Raw genomic sequence first — 20,488 nt, 5'->3', positions numbered from 1 at the left:
TAACCTCTGGGTGCCATGAAAAGGTCACTCTTGTTGCTTTTGCTGTCTCCCACCACCATGAACCATTGTCCATCTGCCATCTTTACTTGTGTGCAGTCCTGCTTTGGAGCCAGCTGATTATGGATTGAAACCTTTACAAACAACTAAATAAACCTTTCCTCCTTTTAACTTTGGGCGTCGGTTATTTTGTCTCAGGAACAAAAGAAAAGTAATTAAGACAATACTTATCTATGCCTGGCCAGAACTGTAATGAGGCAGCAGAACTTTAGCCACAGTGTAATCAAAGAATGGCATAGGGTGAAGGGTACCAGGAACAACAGTACCCCTTCCCCTAAGAGCTTTGGGTTTTTCTCTGCAGGGGCAAAATTAGTATAATTCTTCCTTCCTGGATTCTTTAATCCGGAACTTAGACCAATGCTTAGATGGACTTTTTTTCAGAGGCAGCAATAAGAACTTGTGTGCCAATTTCTAACCTATAGGTTGGCTAACTAGCAGCTTCCCTCTTTTTCCCTCACCCTAAAGAACCTTCTGCCAGTTTGTTAGAGATCTAGTTACTAATCTGTTGTTAGCAATGCTGGGTCACATGTGTGGTATCTCCACTGGCTTGTGCAAAGTACCCATTCAGAACAAAGATTTTTGGTGAAGTAGGGGATAGAGTGCCCTCTGATGAAAACCTCAAATTTGCCTTAAAAGAATCCCATGGCATTTAAGAATGTATTTAGCATTCCTTCCCCTGGAGCATGCTTCTGGTGGTCTGAGGTAGAACATGGAAATGTGATTTCTTAAATAAGGTAAGTCTTTTTGGACCCTGGGGAACACTGTTAAATATCTTTGTGAGGAAACTCTTGCTTCCCATATATCCCACTCCAATTTTACTAACGTTCTCCTTCTAGAGGCTCAGTACCAGTGCTAGGTGGGCACTATCCCTTTCCAGTGGATCTGGAAGTAAATTTCCCATTTCTGCTTCTTGGGAAATATTTTATTCTATGCTGGCTCTGTTTGCTCTGCTGACACCCAGTGGCCATCTGAGAAAATAGTGGCCTAGATACTTCTACAACATTGGCTGAGTGGGTGAAATATTGAGGTCTAAGACTCACTGATTAAGAGATTAAAAAGACTAAATCTTAGAAGTGTGGTAAACATAGTTAAAGGAGTGGGGGTCTCCTTTTGCAGTACTTGGAACGGTTCTGTGTTGGGGCACTGACATGGGGCGGTTGCATTGTGGAAGCGTAGAAATAGTGTGAGGGTGTTAGCATAGCACACTTAGGCTAACGGAGCAACTTTTTTTAAGAGCAGGAAAATTTATTGGAGAAAAGGAATGGGGAATTGGAATAGAGGAATGGAGAATAGGTATAGCTCCTGGAGACAGGAAGTGTTCCAAATGGGCAGCCGACAAACCTATCTCGTGAAGTTGTATACAGCAAAATCATGAGGTGGGTACAACATGGGTAATTCTAAGGAACAACAGACATTAAGAGTAGGAAAACACTGGAAAAAAGGAATGGAGACTAGGAATAGCTCCTGAGACATAGGAGGGGTCCTGAAAGGGCTGCCCAAGGAGCCAGTTCTTTATTGAGGGTGAATGTAAGGAAACAATAAAGAATATATTGTATTGGCCTGTGAGGTTTTCCCCAGATGCTATAGAACCATACCTCCCATAGTTATCTTTTGACTGTTTAAGAAAAAAAAGGTAAAAATTTCCAGGCACTGCAAGGAGCAGTGAGATGCAAGCTGAAATTGCACTTTTAGGGGGTTGTGTTTTGCTCCTATGCACAAAATCTAGAAGGTAAATGGCCAAGTATGTAAAACCTGTACCTGGAGGTGGAGGGTAACGTTGGTAAGGAAAGTCCAAATTTTATAAACCTATGAGATTAGGCAGAGATGGCCCAAGCTATTGATAGGAACAATACCTTAGAGCCTGAGTATTTACAGGCTCTAAGTAGGTTTTAACCCCTGAAGTGTATGTTAGGGAGAGTAATAGGACGAGATAGCTACAGTCAAACCTTAACTCCCAAGAGCAATTTCTAGCAAAAGCATGAAGAATTCTGACATCTTCACCTAAAGACAAACCAAGGAGCTTCTTTGGACTAAGTTAGTCCTAGTATCCTTTAAATTCCACTGAAGCAGGAAAATTAACCTGGCCATCAACTCAGCGTAGGAAATTTGCCTTCTCTGCTTGTGTGTTCCCAACCCCGGCAAAGCCAGGGAGAAGGACACTCTTCTTGGACCAGAGATGAAGTTAATTCTAGAGAAAAAGACAGAAACCATGTACCAGAAATAGCTATGCACATGTGAATGGTAACAAGTAAATGAAAAAGAACTTGAGGCTAAGAAGATTTCAGCCTTTTGTGCTGCATGGTGGGAAGATGAACCTCGCCTCCCACCCTGCAGTAGCACAAGGGAAGGTTATCCAAAAAGAAAAGTGATGTTAGGTAGTAGAGACAGTGCAGTTGAAATAGTATGAAAAGAAATTAGTGTATTTTTCACATTGTAACCAGTTCGGATTCTGATCTCAATAAACACACTGATATCTTGTATTTTAAGAAAAAAAGTTCTTTATTTCATATCCTGATATTTAGGAAACCAGAGATATTCCTCTGGAAAAGACTACTCTGTTTGCCTTTAACCCCTCACTGAGGCTTTCCTTCTCAACTCGACCTATCAATCTTTTCAGCCAACAACATAGACATCATCTAAAACCTTATCCATCATCAGTTAAGCAAAGGATAGTTCTGCAAACTTGTCTGGACAAATACAAAACAACGGAAGGGCCATAAAGTGGTAATGTAGAATTAGTAGACAGGAATAAATCTTCATCAAGTGTAATGATGCTTTGCTAGGGCCAGGAACCCTTGAAGACTTAAATCCATGGCCTTTCTGCTTTCTGATAACTTCTCCAAGTAAATAGCATTAGTAGACGTTCCCCACAGAGGTGGAATTTGATGTATACCAGAAGAGATTGTATTTACACCTGACCTTTTGTTGTTCATATTAGTTTTGTTCCCACCAATATAATGTCAACAGGGTAGTCTGTTTTTACCATACAGCTACCCGCTTACCCATCTTGAAAGAAACGGTATCTACAAGAAAATATGCTGCAAAGTTGAAACACTTCTTGGAAGTTTGGAGAGAATAATGCACCTGTCCTAGTCTTACCAGCCTCTCTGTTGCTTCCTTCATAACGCCCTTGTCAAATAAAACATCCTATACTTCACTTGTGTCATCATGGACAACCACTGCACTGTTGAATTGCAAATGCAGCTAAGCTGTAAATTAAGCTGCAGAATGAGGCTACAAAAGCTCTCCTGGCCAGCTGTGTCCCATAACTCTAGCTAATCTGTATGAAGCAGATGTTTAGGAGGCAGATGGGAAAAAAGAGAAAAGAACTAGCCTTTAAGAGCTAGAATCTAGCTCTGGAATGTCAGTACTTTAGGAGGCTGCATAGCTGGAACTCCAGTGCTCTAGGAGGCTGACACAGGAGCATCACAATATCAGTGGAGCTTACCACAAAGGCCCTAGGTTTAGTTTCTAGTACCAAAAAATAAATAGATAAATCAAAACTAGAACTAAGAGTCTAGGAGACTGGATCTCGAAAAAGTGGCTGCTGTTGCCTGAAACTAAGTGGGTCTGGCCACTCCCAAGATACTATTGTCATTAAGGAAGCACCCCGTAGAACAGCAGATTTAAGAATTCATGAGATCTTAATGTTACAGTTGAAGATTAATAAGGGTAGAGAAAGTAAAGAACATCACAGGCTTTGGTAGTTTGAGGGCAGCTATTTTGGGAAAGTGTTAACCTGTTAGGAATGAGCCAAAGGGGTTGAGGAATACAGTTAATGGCATGAACTTTTAACACTATTGGGTTCTCTAAGTGCATAGTCTTAGGAAATTCATTTCAATAGTTACCTGCAACAGAGAGAGATACTCTCTATGACCCCCTCCCACCACTCCCAATACCAAGCAGTTTTAGAACCGGAAGGAGAGCACGCCCCTTAATGAGGTCCTGGCTTGACTTTCCAGCACTTCTAAGGAATGACTAAAGAAGAGCTTTCCAAGTGAGGTGGCCAAGGAAAGTGGCAAAACTATTGTGTGACTGGCAGTGGGCTCACTTGGCAGGCACAGTGCAATCTGTCCTTGATGAAGCAGATGAGGACGAATGTCCTCAGCACTGTACAAGGCAGAGCAAAGTAGACGCACACTGGCCTTTCTCCCCATCCATCTCTGTGAAGCCCTACTTCCAGCACATGTACTCCCAACTCCCAAAGAGGAGGAACTTGGTTTCCAGAAGAAGCTCTCACCCTATACCACTCAGCCTTCCTATCCCCAAAGCCTAACCTAAGACCTGCACAGACTGTTCTGCCCTCCTGGAATATCAGTCTGGATTAGCATAGAGCCTGGTGTTTGAGTTTCATGTTGGTCTCCAGGCCAAAACCTCTGGTCTTGCTCTGCTATGGGTCTCATGAGGTCCAAAAGCATATGTAGCTGCTGGTAGAGCAGGTGGGCTTGAGATGAGGGTGGGAGTAAACCTGCCTCCCGCATTTGACCTTTTACCACCTGCTGTCTCCTCAACCTCAGTGAGCATCAGACTTAGGCCTAGGCATGGCCCCACCCTCTCATCTTACTCCTAGGGCTCTTGCAACACCACAAACTAGTACTGGTGCTTGGGACAGTTGGGGCAGTAGGGTGATCCCAGGAGTAAGATAATGGGGTGGGAACAGGGATGGCCACGACCAGAGAAAAAGCTGAAGGATCCACAAAGGAGGGCGAGCAGCAGTGCCAGAGAGAAGTCTAAGGCCACACAGAGGAAAAGTCCTTGCTAAGAGCAATATAATCACAGCAGTGGGGAGGGCGAGTTGGAAAGGAAGGAAAATTCTCAGCACTCCCCAGGGGAGGAAATGGAGAAGAGTGATAGGCATGTCTGGACAGAAGGATTTATTAGAGCATTACAGTGGAGGCTGCCATGTACAGGGGTGGCAGATCTAGGCGCTCAGTTCTCCTTGTCTTCCTCTGTGACCAAAGCCTTCTGGCTCTCTGCCCCGCCTTGCTCTTGCTTCGTAAACTCCTCGATGACTATGTCCTCAGAGCTTCCAGCAGAGGAGAATAGAGGATTAGGAGCCCAATTCATTACCCTTTGCTGACCCCAGAGAAGAGATCCCCTCCCTGCTTCTTAGCTCAGTTCCCAAGGCCTCCTCTCAGTAGTGCCCCCACCCTGTCGGCCACACTGGCTTCTAATCTTCTGTTCCTTCCCAACACGAAAGTCCCCCAGGAGTGCTACAAGAGAAGAACAGAGGGTGAGACAGAAGGAAGGAATGGGAGAATGAGAGAAGGAATGGCGAGGGGCCAGGCACAAGGTGAAGGAGAAGCAGTAAGAGGGAGGAGGAGGATTCCAACAAGAGCAAGGAGGACAGTAGGTGTAGAAAGGAGAGGAAGGCACATGAAAAGCACTCAGTTGTGACAGGAAGCTAAACTGTTTCCCCTGAACATCTACTGAAAGCAGCACCCCGGAAAAGCCTTTACATTTCCATCACCACAAAAAAATAGAATGTAGAGATGAGAGCGCTCAAGCTTCTTACTGCCTTACCTAGCAACCTCTGTAGCAGATATGGGGAGGGAAAAACAAATGGAATTTAAGCTGATGAGGAGCTCTTCAGTTCTCTGAAGAAATGTTTTTACTCTTTCCCCTCCTTTTTGAGTCCTACCCCTCCTGCACAAACTCTCCCTAAAATCCCATACACCCAACCTGCTTGTTGACATTCCATCTCTACCCAAACTGCTAGTCTTCAAGTCATAAGGTCAGAACCTCTCACCCTCCATACCTCAACACAACTGTTCCTGTGAGTCCTGCCTGGTCACTCACCATGACATGGCTTTGGATGCATCAGAATCAGAGGCAGCTCAACACCAACATCACTGCAAGGATTCCCAAGGTGGGTTTACTGACATCAGTACAAGCCCAGACACTTTCTAGTCACTGTTTTTTTAGTCAATTTATTTTTGTGATACTGAAGACCAAACTCAGGACTTAGTGCATTCTAGGTGATTGCTCTACCATTAAGCTGTATCCCAAGCCCTCCCCACCCACCTTCTGTGGTATTAGAGATTGAACCCAGCACCTTACACATGCTGGGCAAACACTCCACCACTGAGTTACATTCCCTATTTCCCACCCTCTTTAAGACAGGGGCTTGATAAACTTCCTTGGCAGGACTCACATTTGTGATCCTCCTGCATCAGCCACCCTAGTAAATGAGATTTCAGGCATGTACCACCACGTGAAGCTTGATTAGTCACTCTTTTGGTGTCCTTGTCCCCACCCCTTTCCTTTCTGCCCCACCTCTCACCTCATAGCCTCTCACCTGGCTATCAGATCTCCTAGGATGCTGTGTGTAGAATAACACAAAAAATTAGCAGCTGGAAATGGGGAGGGGCCAGCCTAGTTCTACTGGGAGTTGTGTGATCCTAAGGCCAACTCAGTTACAGAATGGGTTCCTGGAAGGAAAGTGACTTACTCACTGAATGCACAAGTTTGGGGACTTAGTTGGGAGAAAGGGAACAGCTTGGCTGGGTCAGTCTTTGTGGGAATAAAACAGAATACTGAACTCTTGGTTCCCCAGCCCCTGCCCTGATAGACCCTGAACCCTCACTTACCCTCCAGAAACCATCAGGTTGACTCTGACTTTATAGGACACCAGGATCCCCAACAGCTCCTTATTCATTCCAGGTCGAAGACTAGAAATTGTAGTATTCATTTTTGTATGTTTGGGGCAGGGAAAGTAATTCATTCAGTCCACTATCCTTCCTGTGCATTCATATCACTACATCCTATTCCATTATTTTCTTCTCTCAGATGATCTTCCAGGCTGTAATTTCTCCTACCTATTGGAACCACATTTCTCTTCCTAAAATTTAGTTTTACCATATAATTCTCTGTTGAAAATTCTCTCATTCAATGTATCTTTTCTGGTTGGCTTTCAAGAACTAAACTGTCTGTCCTCATCTACACATTCTCAGCTTCTCTGCCCTAACTCCTCTATCAGCTAGGACACAATGTAGACTGACCTATCTTATTTGTATCATCTGTAAATGTCCTGTAGATTCCCACCTTCTAGCCCAGACCCTTGCTGTGTCCCTAGCCTTAAATGTTTATTTCTTCCTCTGTTGGTATCCTGATCTTACACATTGTGAAGATCAAGCTCTTTGTACCTCCTCTAGGAAGGTTTTGCCAGGGAATGTTGATTTCTTTCAACTTCTGTTGGATTCATAATCCAAACTACATGTACTAACATTTAACTGTTAGTTTGAACTTTATTTGTTCTTCATCTAGCCCATACATTGAATAAATACAGATGGTATATTAAACATTTTTGTGTCCCCTACATTGCTTATCATGGCAATAGCCATTCAAAGGTGACCAATAAAATCCTGGGGATGGAAAAATAGGACACTGAAAACAGTGATTATAGAAAAGTCAGGGCAGGGAGATGGCTCAGTAGAATAAGCACTTCCCTGGCAAAGGCAAGGGCCTGAGTTCAATCCCTGGTTCCACAAAAAAAGAAAATAAAGGAAAAAGAAAAAAGAAAAGTCTATTTATTGCTCTAGACTGCTGATACCCTCTCTGTAAAATAATAATATTTGAATAATTTCTAAAGGTATTTCTAGCAATAGCAGTCTATAGCTACTTGGTTGATAGGGTGAGGTCACAGTATGTATGATTTTCAGATGGCTTTTGGTGGGGGACGCATGTAACACTAGGGCCTCTGAAGACATAAGACAAAATTAAAGACATCACAGAGTTCTGCCAGTTTCTTCATACTATTGTCTCCTTTATCCTCCTTTTCCTACATTTCTCATCACTTAATCTTTCACTCTATTTCTATCTCTTCTGGAGAATAGCTGCTGTAGAGATCAGAGTGTTTAGAGCTAGATGACATGTAATAGAATCCTGTCTACTTCTGTCATTTATCCAACTGTGGACAAGTTCCTCCTCTGAGCCCCAGAGCCCCAAAGTATAAAATGGAGTAAGAGCACCTGTCCAGCCAACTTTAACGGAATTATTTTTTGTACTGGGAATCAAACTCAGGACCTTGCACTGGTGCTGTGCTGCTGAGCTATCTCCCAGCCCATTAATGGAATTCTTATGAAGATAACTGAGCACATATGTAAGGCCTCTGTGAACTGTGAAACATTATACAACATAAAGAACATAAACATTCTCCGCTCCACATTGTCCTTTCTCACTACCTATGGCTAAAGCCTACCAATGGTCCCATGGGCATCATTTAGCTTGCTGTTGACTGTCAAGCCCGGGAGGAGTCTGAACACTGGCCTTGAGAAGTTTGAAAAGTAAGTAGACTTCACTGAAGATGAAGCTATGTATGGTATGCAGAATGAGTTAGGGGCAGGAAATGGAGGTTGGAAGTTACACTTGATCTTACATTGTGCTAGAAGCCAGACTGGTATCTTCATGCTTGAGTTTGCCATCCAGTGCCAGGCCTTGTTTCTGGCAGTTGGTCAGGAGTGGGGTGACTGCAAAGCTCTGGGAGAAGCTGGAGTTAGCAGCTATGGTCTCCCTTTGCAAGAAGAATAGAAGAAGTTACGATAGGCTTACCAACAAAGTATATTTTTACTTTCAGAAGTAGTATCTTACACAATCCCAAGATACTACTGGTTATTTAAGAGAAATGAGATGTCTGACTATTAAGAGTAGAATTAGCTCTGGTGGGAAGTTCTTATGCCTCTACCCCCTCTTAGAATGTTGAGACCCTCCGCTAGATAATTAGCTACACCTCTCCCATCTAGTTCTCCTGAGAATCTCTCCCTTTCTACATCTTAGTGCTCACCTTGACCTTCCTCATTCCTGCCTCCCTCCCTTCCTCAACCTTCCCTCAGCTCTCTTTCCACCACCCAAACCTTTGCTTTGACCCCCATCCCCAGCACTGGCTCACGTGAACTCCTGAATGAACACAGTCTTGGTGTACTTGTCTATTGAATACAGGACAACATCTGTGATCTGGTCAACTGAATAAACCAGGAAAAATACATGACTATAATCAGTGAGTCATCCTTAACCCGCCCCCACTTACTGTCCACAGATGCTACCTTATGCATGGGGGACCCCATACATGATTCAGTAATATGTGCTCAGTGACAAAGATATATATTTTAATAAGCTTGTTTTGGAGGGAAAATCAAGATTAATATAGACAGGTCAGTGGAACAGTGTGTTAGAAAGAAGCCTATCTGTGATTTGGGGTCCAGGAAACAGGCTATTAGAAAAGAAGCTCACCTGAAATCTTGATTTTTTTGATGACCTTGTTAGTGCAGTTGTTGATGGAAACACTGACAGAAATGGGTTCTCCATGGTAGTGAACCTGAAGGAGAAGGAGAAGCCCATCACAACGTTGGAGGAAGAATATTCAGATCAAGACCTAGAATTCTTGCTTCCTTAACACTTATTGCTGCCCTGGCTCCCATCTTTGCCTACTCAAGGAGGAAACGTGAAGGAAGGGTAATAGACAGGCTTAGGAAGTATGGTGGCTAACCTTCCTCTCCATCCAGGCCTGGAGTTGGAGGGGCTGAGCTGACAAAAGGAAACGGTGGCGGGTTTGGGCACAGGGACCAGGGCCTGGCTCCAAGGGTGCAAACTGTACTTTCCGGACAACCAGCTGCACGCAGTCTCTGAGTAGGGATGAGGAAGTTAGCCAGAACATCTCCTTTGAGAACTATGAGTCCCCCTCCCCCCAACACACACACACCCTCACACCATGCTGCTCCCATAGCCCAGGCCTTGCTTGAGTATGGAGACAGGAGAAGTCCTCTCTCACAGAACTCCTTAGCTTCTCAATGTAGGTATATGGACCAAGCATTAGCAAATATGGTCCATGGGCCAAATCTGGCCTGCTGCCTATTTTTATATGGCCTGTGAAGGGCTAGGAAGGGCTATTATATTTATAAATGGCTGAAATCAATTAAAGAAAAATATTTATAACATGTGGATATTACATAAAAGTCACATTTCAGGGCCTATAAATAAGATTTTATTGGAATGTAGCTACATTTATTGATGCAGGACCAGTGATAGCTTTGTTCTACAATAGAAGAGTTGGGCAGTTGCAAGCCAGATTGTGTAATTCTCGAAACCTAAATATTTCTTTTCTGGCCCTTTACATAAAAGTTTGCTGACCTCTGCCCTGGAGTGAGGAAGAGAGGTAAGAGAGGACTTAGAACAGGGTATCTGAATTACTGGGTATGGTGCTCTCTAGAGGTTAGAGTAAGGGCTGTTTTTGTCACAAGAATAGGATCTGGTTCCTGGCAGGGGCTAGGGACAGGGATTTGGGAGAGGACCAAGAGTACTTCTTAGAGATTTTTTCCTCCAGGTTTTCAGCACAGAAGCTCTTCACTTCGAAGTCAACCCCACAAGCCTGCAAAGAGGACAGGACAAAGAGAACTCTTTTTTTGATGTTGTTAGTGCAGTTGTTGATGGAAACACTGACAGAGATGGGTTCTCCATGGTAGTGAACCTGAAGGAGAAGGAGAAGCCCATCTTTCCTTCTCCATGGGCCTATAAGAAAATGCCTAGACTCTTCCCTTAGGTGTCTATTTCTCCAGTCTTGCCCATCTTTATCACTGTTCTTCTTCCCAGGCACTACTTGTTTGCCATTCTTCCATAGCTTGGATCTGAAATGACCCCCTAAGGTCCATATGTCAAAGGGTTGGTTGCCCGCCTGGGGCACTATTTGGAGATGACAGAACATTGAAGAGGTTGGTCCTACTTGAAGGAAGTTTGTACCTGTTAAAGGGATATTGCTTGGGATGCCAGCCCCTTCCTGTCTCTTTTTTGCTTCCTGGCCACTATGAGGTAAACAGGCCTCCTCTGTCACATGTTCCACAATGATGCAAAGCAGCTAGGCCACATGACCGCGTACTGAAAACTGTCAGCTAAAGTAAATCTTCCTTCTTTTTAAGTTGATTGTCTCAGGTATTTTGTTACAATGGTAGAAAGTGGATTAGCACATCCTCTTTCTCAGAACCCAGGCCTCACCTTGCCTGCATCTTTAGGACCTGGCTGCAGTGTCACTGAACAAGGCAGGTTGGCCACCATCTAGGGGACCAAAATGAGGTCAGTGAACAGAAGAAATAGGGACTCCTCTCTTCCGTTCTTCTTTAGCTTTTTCTCTTAACCTTCCCTGGAAACCTTACCCTGGATGCAGTCAGTACCTGCAGGGTAAAGGGGTAGGCATTGTCCCCCAGCTTGTGCAGCAATCGCTCCTGTAAAAGTGTGAGGGGCACCTGGAGGCTGCTGGGCTCAGCTGGAAACACTTGCTGAGTCTGTACATACAGATCTTTGTGGAACGTCAGACCAATAACATCCAAGTCATCACGGCCATAGCGAAAAGCACATGTCAACATGACGAAGACTGCAGGCAAAGGAGGAAGAGAGTGACCCGTCAGGACTGTGTGAAGGGAGATCTTAACTGGGTCAGAAGGCAGAGGAAAAAAAAAAAGAAGGCAGAGGAAGACAGAGGGACAATGTACTACAACCAAGTCTGATTATTAAGAAAAAAATAATACATTTGACTAACAGTAAAGTTTAGGGGGCTTGCACGTTAGTTCAGTTGTTTAAAGCTCCTGCTTGGGCAAACTCAGTCAGGCACAGGGGATCGCGATTCGATCCCCAGCTCCTCAAGTTGCACCAGAACTGCCCTTAAGGCAGCCTGAGATACCAAAAAAAAAAAAAAAAAAAACTGTAAAAGTTTAAAGCTCCTTTATATTAAAAGTTTTACAAAGAAAGAAAAAAGGAAATACACGGAGAAAATATTTGCAACACATATCAGACAGAAGTTTAGCATCTGAAACAAGCAAGTACTTCCATTAAACAACAATAACAATATACTAATAATTCTAATCATATAAATATTTAAATAAATTATAATGATTGAATACTAACACTAACTACTGATAATAGAAAAATGTTCAAAGAATGTGAATAAGCATTTTTCAAAAGTACAAAATGAAATAGCTAGTAAAATATGCAATGAGTCTCTTTAGTAATCAGATAAATGGATATTAAAACTACAGTGAGATAACATTTCACATGCATCAAATTATCAAAAATTATGAAGACAGACAATGCTGAGTGCTCATGAATATGTGGAACAATTGTCCTTATGTACTACTGGTGACAATATACAATACCTCAACTACTTAGGAAAGTTTGCACCATAAAATTGAATCTACTCATACTTTAAGAATTCTACTACATTTAAGCCAAGCTCAGTGGTGTAGTACCTTCCTGGCAAACACAAGTTCCTGAGTTTGATTCCCCATAACCACCAAAAAGGAATTCTACTGCATTAGAGTAGCTCCTGCTCCCATTTATAAGGATATACATATTAGAGTGTCCATAGCTTCAATGATTGCCAGAACATAAAATGGGAGATAATCTAAACATTTATCAACAAATTGGGTAATAAATTTATAGACTAGTAATATAATTGAGTATGAGGGCTGGGGAGATGGCTCAGTAGAATAAGTGCTTGCCTGGCAAGCACAGGGTCCTGAGTTCAATCCCTGCGTACTGAAAAAAAAAAGGATAGCTATTGTGAGGATATCAAGATAGCCTTAGTTTAGGCTGAGGAGATAGGTCTGTGGTCTAAGTGCCTGCCTGGCAAGTGCAAGGACCCAGGTTCAATCCCCAGTACCACATGCTGTGCTGGCCCCAGAACATGGGCACAGCATGCAGGCCACCAAAACTGGGTGTGGTGGCACATGCCTGTAATTTCAGTACTAGGGAGGCTGAAACAGGAGGATCACCATGAGTCTGAGCTGCGTAGTGAAATCCTGTACAAAATACATAAAAAAAAGTGAACCTTAGTTTAAGAGGTGGTAGGTCATGAGGATTTTTACCCTATCAAATGGGATTAAGGCCCTTATGAAAGAAACTTCGTGTAACATTTGACCCTCTTGCCTTCCCACCTTCTGCCATGTGAGACAGGTGCAATTCTCCCTCCTCCCCTCTGGAAGAGGCAGCAATAAGGTGCCATTGGAGGCATAGAGGAGCTGTTACCAGACAATTGAATCTGCTAGTTGCCTTGATCTTGAACTTCTCAGCCTCCAGAACTGTGAGAAACAAATTTCTGTTCTTTAGAAATTTCACAGGCTTAAATATTTTTGCTTTAGTGCAAATGGACTAAGATGTGGTTAAAGATTTTTACTGTTGAGTAAAAAACAACTAGCACCAGAATTATGTGTACCATATGTTACTATTTAGAGTTTGAAACCATGTATGCAGAGGAATATTAAAATTGATCACAGATACATATGTATGGAATAGAAATATAGAAACATCATGGGAATAATACATTCCAAACTGGGGTTAGTGGTGATCATTACCTGGAATGGGAAAAAAAAGGACAAAGGAAGGAGAAAGAGGAGATAGGTTTAGGGAAGGACACACAGGAGACTGGCCTCAGTTTGATTCTGTACTGAATCAAATGTACTGAATGTACTGAATATCAGATTATCTGCTTTAAAAACTAAGAATAAGGAAAATGAATCTATATCAGAATATAATAAAGATTGAAAGTCATGACATAGTTCTCTATGCCTTTTTTCATAATTTGAAAAAGAATCAATAAGATTTGGGGTCAGAAACAGCACGGTGGTGTACCATGTGTAAGTCCAGCACTCCAGGAGGCTAAGGCAGGAAGATCATAAGCTATAGCCCAACCTGGGCAACTTTGCAACTTAGTGAGACTTGTCTGAAATGAAACATAAAAAAAGCTAAGGGAGCCAGCTGTAGTGGCTCCTACCCATAATCCCAGCACTTGGGAGGCTGAGACAGGAGGACTGCTGTGAATTCAAGGCCAGCCTGTGCTACATAGTGAAACCTTGTGTCACATACCCTGCCAAAAGATGGTGATGTAGCTCAGTGCAAAAGCTCTATGTTAAATTCTATCATAGTGAACTAACATAATTAATTCATAAATTAAAGATTTAGGGTTAGAATACCTGGGCTTGGATAAGACTTTTACAAATCTTTTGAGCTCTCTGAGCCTTAGTTATTTTGTTTGTCAATAGCAACTGTACTAGACACTCTATGTATGTCATTTAGATAGCACAACAATCCTCTATTATAATCAGCACTTTGAAGATATGTTAAATGAACTCAGCAGCAGTTCAGGATTACAACACAGGCCGGCTTGACCCCAAAGCTTAGATTCACGGGCACCCAACTTCATTTCAGTCAGAATGTTTGGGAGCAATTGATGTACAGTTATAAGAAATTCCTTTGGTAACTGTACAGTGATTGTAGACATGGCTGATGATGATAATGATGGTGCTGGTGGTGGAGACAATCACAGGAATCTTGGCAGAAATTGCACAGTTATGAACTTGTACTTTGCAGCTAATACCTAAGATTATGGTCAATCGAAAGCTTCTGAAATGCAATAATGGAATGTGCAATGGGTTAGAGGAATCCTGTTCCAGGCCACAGTGACCGAAAATGAAGCAATAAAAGATGAACATAGAGGTGGGTATCTATATTTTATCACGATTCCTGACCCCTATGTAAAGAAAATAACCAATAGCTATGCCTGAGTAGAGAGCAACTTATTGTAGTATCTTTAACACATCAATGTACTGAATATCAGAAAAACTAAGAATAAGGAAAATAAATCTATATCAGAATATAATAAAGACTGAAAGTCATGAAACCAGTATTTTTATAAAGAGTGGGATGAAAAAAAAATGGGGCTGGGGAGATGGCTCAGTGGAATAAGCACTTCCCTGGCAAGCGCAAGGGTCTGAGTTCAATCCCTGGTTCCAAAAAAAAAAAACAAAAAAAAAAAAACAAGAGTGGGATGACAGGCAGCCTGGTATATTGCAGGGAGAAGAGTTAATTGATACAAACTTTTTGAATAGTCATTTGGCAATGAGTGTAGAACAGCCTAAAAGTTGGTGATGCCTTCTGAGTATTAATTCAATTTCTAAGCTCTTAGACTGAAGGAATTATGGAATAATGCACCTCCAAAGGATATACCTTGGGTCGGCCAAATAGCTCAGCAGATTAAAGCACCTGCAAGCAGGTACAGAGGCAGGGGGTTCTATCCCCAGGCCTGCCATGCCAGCCCTGCCCCCAGGGCATACTGAGATGGCAATTGAGACTGGGTGTGGTGGCGTACGCCTGTAATCGCAGCTCTTGAGAGGCTGTAAACAGACAGATCACTAGGTGTCCAATCTAGTAGTGAGACCCTGAACACCCTGTAAACCCTTCCCTAAAAAAAAAAAAAAAAAAAAAAAAAAAGGATTTGCCTTTTGAGGTTGTTCATAACCATAAAAATGTCAAAAACAAAATGAATGTCTAACAGTTGAAAACTGTAGATATGGTTATGGTAAACTGATGGTAAGATGTAAACACAAAGTACGGTACTAAGCAACTGACAGAGTCTTTCTTTCTTTCTTTCTTTCTTTCTTTCTTTCTTTCTTTCTTTCTTTCTTTCTTTCTTTCTTTCCTTAGAGAGAAAAAGTTCTCTCAGGCTTTCACAGAGACCAAATGGTCAAGCAATGGCTGTGACTCATCCAGATGGCTGACACTGGCAAAAGATTTACAAGGTACTGTACATGGTTCCAGGGGGTTCTTTCTTTCTTTCTTTCTTTCTTTCTTTCTTTCTTTCTTTCTTTCTTTCTTTCTTTCTTTCTTTCTTTTCCTGGAAAATCCCAGATTTTCACACTGGACTATATCCCTCAACCCTTTCAATTTTTTTTTTAAATTTTGAAATAATATCTCACTAAATCACTAAGTTGCCCAGGCTGGGCTTGAACTTGTGATCCTTCTGCTTCAACCTCCCAGAATGCTGGGTCTACAGGCATGTGAACCATATCCTGCAGATTTTTATATTTTGGCATAGGCGTAAAAGGTTTTAACATGTTATTACAGTATAACATTTTTTTTTTGTTGTAGTATGGGGGATCAAACTCAGGTCCTTGCACCTTCCAGGAGGTACTTATACTGCTGAACTATCTCCCCAGCCCTACAGTGTAACATTTTAAATAAAAAGACATATTTGAACAGAAAGTATGATAAAGAATTATAATATCATTAGTTATTATTCATGATTTAGGGTGCTAAGATTACAGTCTCTCCTTTATCTGTGTTTTCCAATTTTAATATATGTGCTACTGAAGTGAACACTGCATGCATCTTCTAATTTTTCTACAATGAAGATAAACAATTTTCAGAAGACACAACAAATAAATCCACCTTGGTTCCCAAATATGGCCAATTAAAGTAGAAGAAGGGAGAGAAAAAGGAAAGGAAATGCAAAGGGATAAAGAAAAGGAAGACGGGAAAGATGAGAAGGAGGTAGACAAGAAGTGGCTGTGGGGCTGGGGGTGTAGCTCAATGATAAACTGAATGGTAAGCCTGCAGGAGGACCTAACACCCTCCAACACTGCTGGCTGGAGGAAGGACGGTGGAGGCAAGGAAAATGAAGGAATGTGAAAGGAGACAGAATAAGGTCAAAATCAGTGAGACCCTGGAGGATCTGTGGCCCCGGCAGTGAGGGTGTTAGCCAGATGAATCGCTCTTGGCTCACTTGGTCTGCTTTGTGTAGGCAGGGCTGTAGCAGTCCTCAGCTACCATCTGCATGTTCATGGTCCCTTGAGCAGCTTAATCCTTTACTGGTGCTAGGATGTAGCTTGGTTTTTACCAATTAATGATTTTTGTAGTGCTGGGGATTGAAACAGGGCTTACACACTGAGCTCTTTAAAAAAGTTTTAAAATTTTGAGACAGGGTGTCATAAAATCATTAAAATGGCCACGCTGAGCTTAAACTTGCAGTTCTCTCACCTCAGCTTCCCATAGGCGTGTGCCACCATGTCCAGCTAGCTGCTTTTTATTTTCTTTTAAAAGCCAACCAACATCTATTCTAATGTTACTCATTTATATGTGGTTTAATATACAACTAATATATGTTAATTTTGAATATCGGAACATAGAACCAAAAAGAAATCAGAGCTGCAGCACAAGACATCATATCCTAGCACTAGCCACCATTAGTATCAATTGTATAAATGCCCTGAGTGTTTTGCTTCAATAACTGAACACGAGGCCATCTACGGTATTTGTGACATCTTTCTCATTGCCTCTTTCAGCTTAATCACTTCCATCTTCCTGCCTGAGTCTGCCAAAGCGGTTGAATCACAGTCGTACACCACTATACCTAGTTAACTAAATTTTTTTTTAAATTTTTATCATTTAAAATTAGAGGTTCTTTTCCATGGGTTATTCAGAAGATTTTGTAGAAATGTGAAAAACAGATTTAGGTTTTAGAAATATAAAGTACTTGGGAACCTTAAGGAAATTGGTTAATCCATGACTATATGAAACTTAAATGTCCTCTGATATTTATTTATTTATTTATTTATTTATTTATTTATTTATTGTGGTACTAGGGACTAAACTGAGGACTTTGTGCTTGCCAGGTAGGCACTTATGCTGCTGAGCTATATCCCTGGCCTTCATCCTCTGATATTTAACTTTTCTTTTCTTTTTCTTTTTTTTCTGGAACCAGGGATTGAACTCAGGCCCTTGCACTTGCCAGGGAAGCGCTTATTCCACTGAGCCATCTCCCTGGCCCCTCCTCTGATATTTAAAACCTGCAATAAGGCTTATGCACTCTGCTCCATCTGAGAGATCAAGGTTACTTTATTACTATCTAAAGGTCTCATCTGAACTAGTATTCATCTACTTGTTCTGAACCTTTTTCAAATTAAACCCAATTTTCAGTGTAGTTGGCTCCCAGTGAGGCTAATCCGTAGTGAGAATTCCAAGGAAAAAAAGGCATTGCAAAATATTTCAGCATAATCTTGAGTTATAGTATTGTTGTCAGAGTAGTATTTCTTACTGCTGCTTCCTGTGCTTATTTCATTTCTTTGTTTGTTTGTTTGTTTTTAAAGAAGAGGCTAGGCAATTTCCCTACACAAAAAGAAATGGAAAAACATATACCAGAGGTTGCAAAATGGCAGTCTGAGGGTCACATTTAGCCTACAGAAAAAGAAGTATTTTAATCTCTCTAGGCCTTGTAAACTCTTATAATCAGTTTCCAACATTTGAAAATTGGGAAATTTGCATGAAAATGTGCATCTCTGGTATACTAGATCATTCCATAAAGAGTTTAAACTCACAGTTAAATCAATAGCCAAGCAGGACACCACCAAGAATAATGGATACAATCAGAAACTTTACAAAGAACATATTTTAACCTGTTAACATAATTTAGCATGCGGATGACTCCCATTGGGCAGCTTGTACCACTGGTGGTACACACACGTCTACTCACTTTTATTGGTCTTTTTACTAACACAATTAATAAAACGTCACCTGATGAAATAGTCATGCATGTACCACACTGGTGGTTCAAGCCAAATGGTAGTGAGACATAGAAATTATAATCCTGTCATGAACATACTAATTTCAGTACATATGTAAATTTTGTATAATTTTGGCAAATACATTTTCATTTGAGCAATATATATATATATATATATTTTTTTTTTTTGTTTGTTTGTTTGTTTTCAACTTTTGGAGAAGGAATACCACAGGCTTTTTTTGACTGGGCATTCAGAGGGTTTATTTTGCGCCTCATTTCCAATTATTTTTTATTTTCAGAACTAAAGATGAAAACTCAGGCCTTCATGTATGCTAGACAAATGCTCTATTTCTCGGGTACATCCCCAAGCCCTCCAGTTCTTATTGAACAACCCAACTGTCCACACTGAACTGGAAGTCTGTTTTCAGTGCCCACCAGAAAAAGCATTCACAGTTCTTGCCACTTTGTGGTTTCTTTCTCTATTTCTGTCCTAGTCCACTGCACTGTTACAGATTGCTTGTGTGGCATGTGACATTTTTACTTAGAAGCCCTGATGAATACAGAGACTAAGGTTTTCCACTTACTCTTTCGACCTTTTAAGTAATCAGGGTCAACCAGGATCACACCATCTGTAGAAAGAGGGACATATGACACCTTGGTCAAAAATTAGCACACTATGAAACAGAGGTTGATTCTGAAGCATTTTTTCCTGTTCTTCCCTTTAATTAACCTCCTTTTTCTGCGTGGTTCTTCTAGGCATTCTTTTACTCTCTGGCTCTCATTCCTTTCTCCCCAGAGTCTTGCACTCACTGACCGATGGGTTCCACTGTGTCCACATGGTCTACGAAGTCCCGTTTCCCCAGGTAGATGGAGAGCTGTTATGAAACAAGCTCCCATGTCAGTCTCATGATCATTTTGGTAATGAATCCCCTGAAACTTCCAGCCCAACACACAAAACTGTAAAGGATGTTCCCATCTATCCCCCTCACCCTCTCATTTGCTCAGCTGGGCCATGTTCTCTTACCTTCCCATTGGAGCAGGTCTTCTTAAACACCCTTTGGAGAAAGAACCAGAAAGAGGGAGGGAATATTGGAAGAAGGTGAAAAACGAAAAGAAGTGAGAGAAAAGAAAAGAAAGTGTGGAGCGAAAAAAAGGGGTGCTGGGGAGATGGCTTAGTGGAATAAGCACTTCCCTGGCAAGCACAAGGGCCTGAGTTCAATCCCTGATTCCGGGAAGAAAAAAAAAGTGTGGAGAAAAGGAAATATTCCCAGGATTAGAAGAGGCTACCAGAGCATGAGGTGGAGAAAAAGTAGAGACAACTGAGGTAATGTTTAAAGCCACAGTTGGGAAGAGGTTTGAAATCCCTCTGCCCCAAAGGTAAATACTAGAGTTTGGGCAGAGTGCAGTTCATAGTTTCAGAGCATTAGAAGGAGCTCCTACTTACTTGGAGATGTTGGCCATGGAGCTGATGATGAGCCTTTTCTGGAGATGGATAACAAAGAAGAAAGATCTGTCACATGCTTCCTAGTCTCCTTATCTGACTTCAATCTACCATTCAAACTCACCTAGTGAGATGACTTTACCCTCCTTAGACAGATACCTCCCTACCATTGAGAGTTTCCCATTCTCCCTCTTGCCAAAGGTACTTCTATGGCTACACTTTTACCTATTCTGGATGAGGGGAAACCCTCTTATTTGTACAAGTTGTGATGAACCATATTGTCTATTCTCCAAAAGAATGTGGGCTTTGTGGGATTATGGGAACACTCTTGAGATATTGCAGAGAGAATGAACTTGTCCGCACAGAGGCTTTTATCCAGGAAAACGTGAGGAAAATGTGTTTCTTGGGTTAGATGAGGCTGGAAATGACCGGGCAGAGTAGGTGCCAAGACATGTTTGTTATATACATGAATTACAATGAACAAAGGAATTAATTTTGCCTCCTTATGCTCCTGCAGTAGACTGTAACCCTGAGTACACTTCATGATAACCTTGACCTTCAGCTAAGAAGAAAGAAAAGAGAAAAAAGAAGAGAAGAAGAATAGGAGAGAAAGACTGCTGCTCTCATATTCATGGTGCTGACTGCAGAAACCTCTATGGAGGTTGAAAACCTTT

The 20,488-nt window shown here is 41.7% G+C and overlaps 1 protein-coding gene across 1 annotated transcript; it reads right to left on the bottom strand.

Annotated features, from left to right (window-relative positions):
• Nucleotides 1-4,916: 4,916 nt before the first annotated feature.
• Arr3 (arrestin 3) lies at nt 4,917-19,856 on the bottom strand. Its single transcript, XM_004648024.1, has 16 exons — nt 19,818-19,856; nt 19,398-19,428; nt 19,188-19,248; nt 18,958-19,002; nt 11,217-11,416; nt 11,041-11,100; nt 10,353-10,420; nt 9,542-9,677; nt 9,286-9,370; nt 8,945-9,017; nt 8,435-8,569; nt 6,648-6,728; nt 6,356-6,379; nt 5,857-5,909; nt 5,581-5,590; nt 4,917-5,083 (listed from the first exon to the last, which is right to left on the bottom strand). Exons 1-16 carry the CDS (start codon nt 19,832-19,834, stop codon nt 4,987-4,989), a joined length of 1,176 nt encoding a protein of 391 aa, XP_004648081.1. The 5' UTR covers nt 19,835-19,856; the 3' UTR covers nt 4,917-4,986.
• Nucleotides 19,857-20,488: the final 632 nt, after the last annotated feature.

The sequence above is a fragment of the Octodon degus genome, unplaced genomic scaffold (assembly GCF_000260255.1).
Source record: "Octodon degus isolate 3935 unplaced genomic scaffold, OctDeg1.0 scaffold00347, whole genome shotgun sequence".
NCBI lineage: Eukaryota > Metazoa > Chordata > Mammalia > Rodentia > Octodontidae > Octodon > Octodon degus.
Note: the sequence above shows the minus strand (reverse complement) of the source record. Positions and strands in the feature narration are given on the sequence as shown.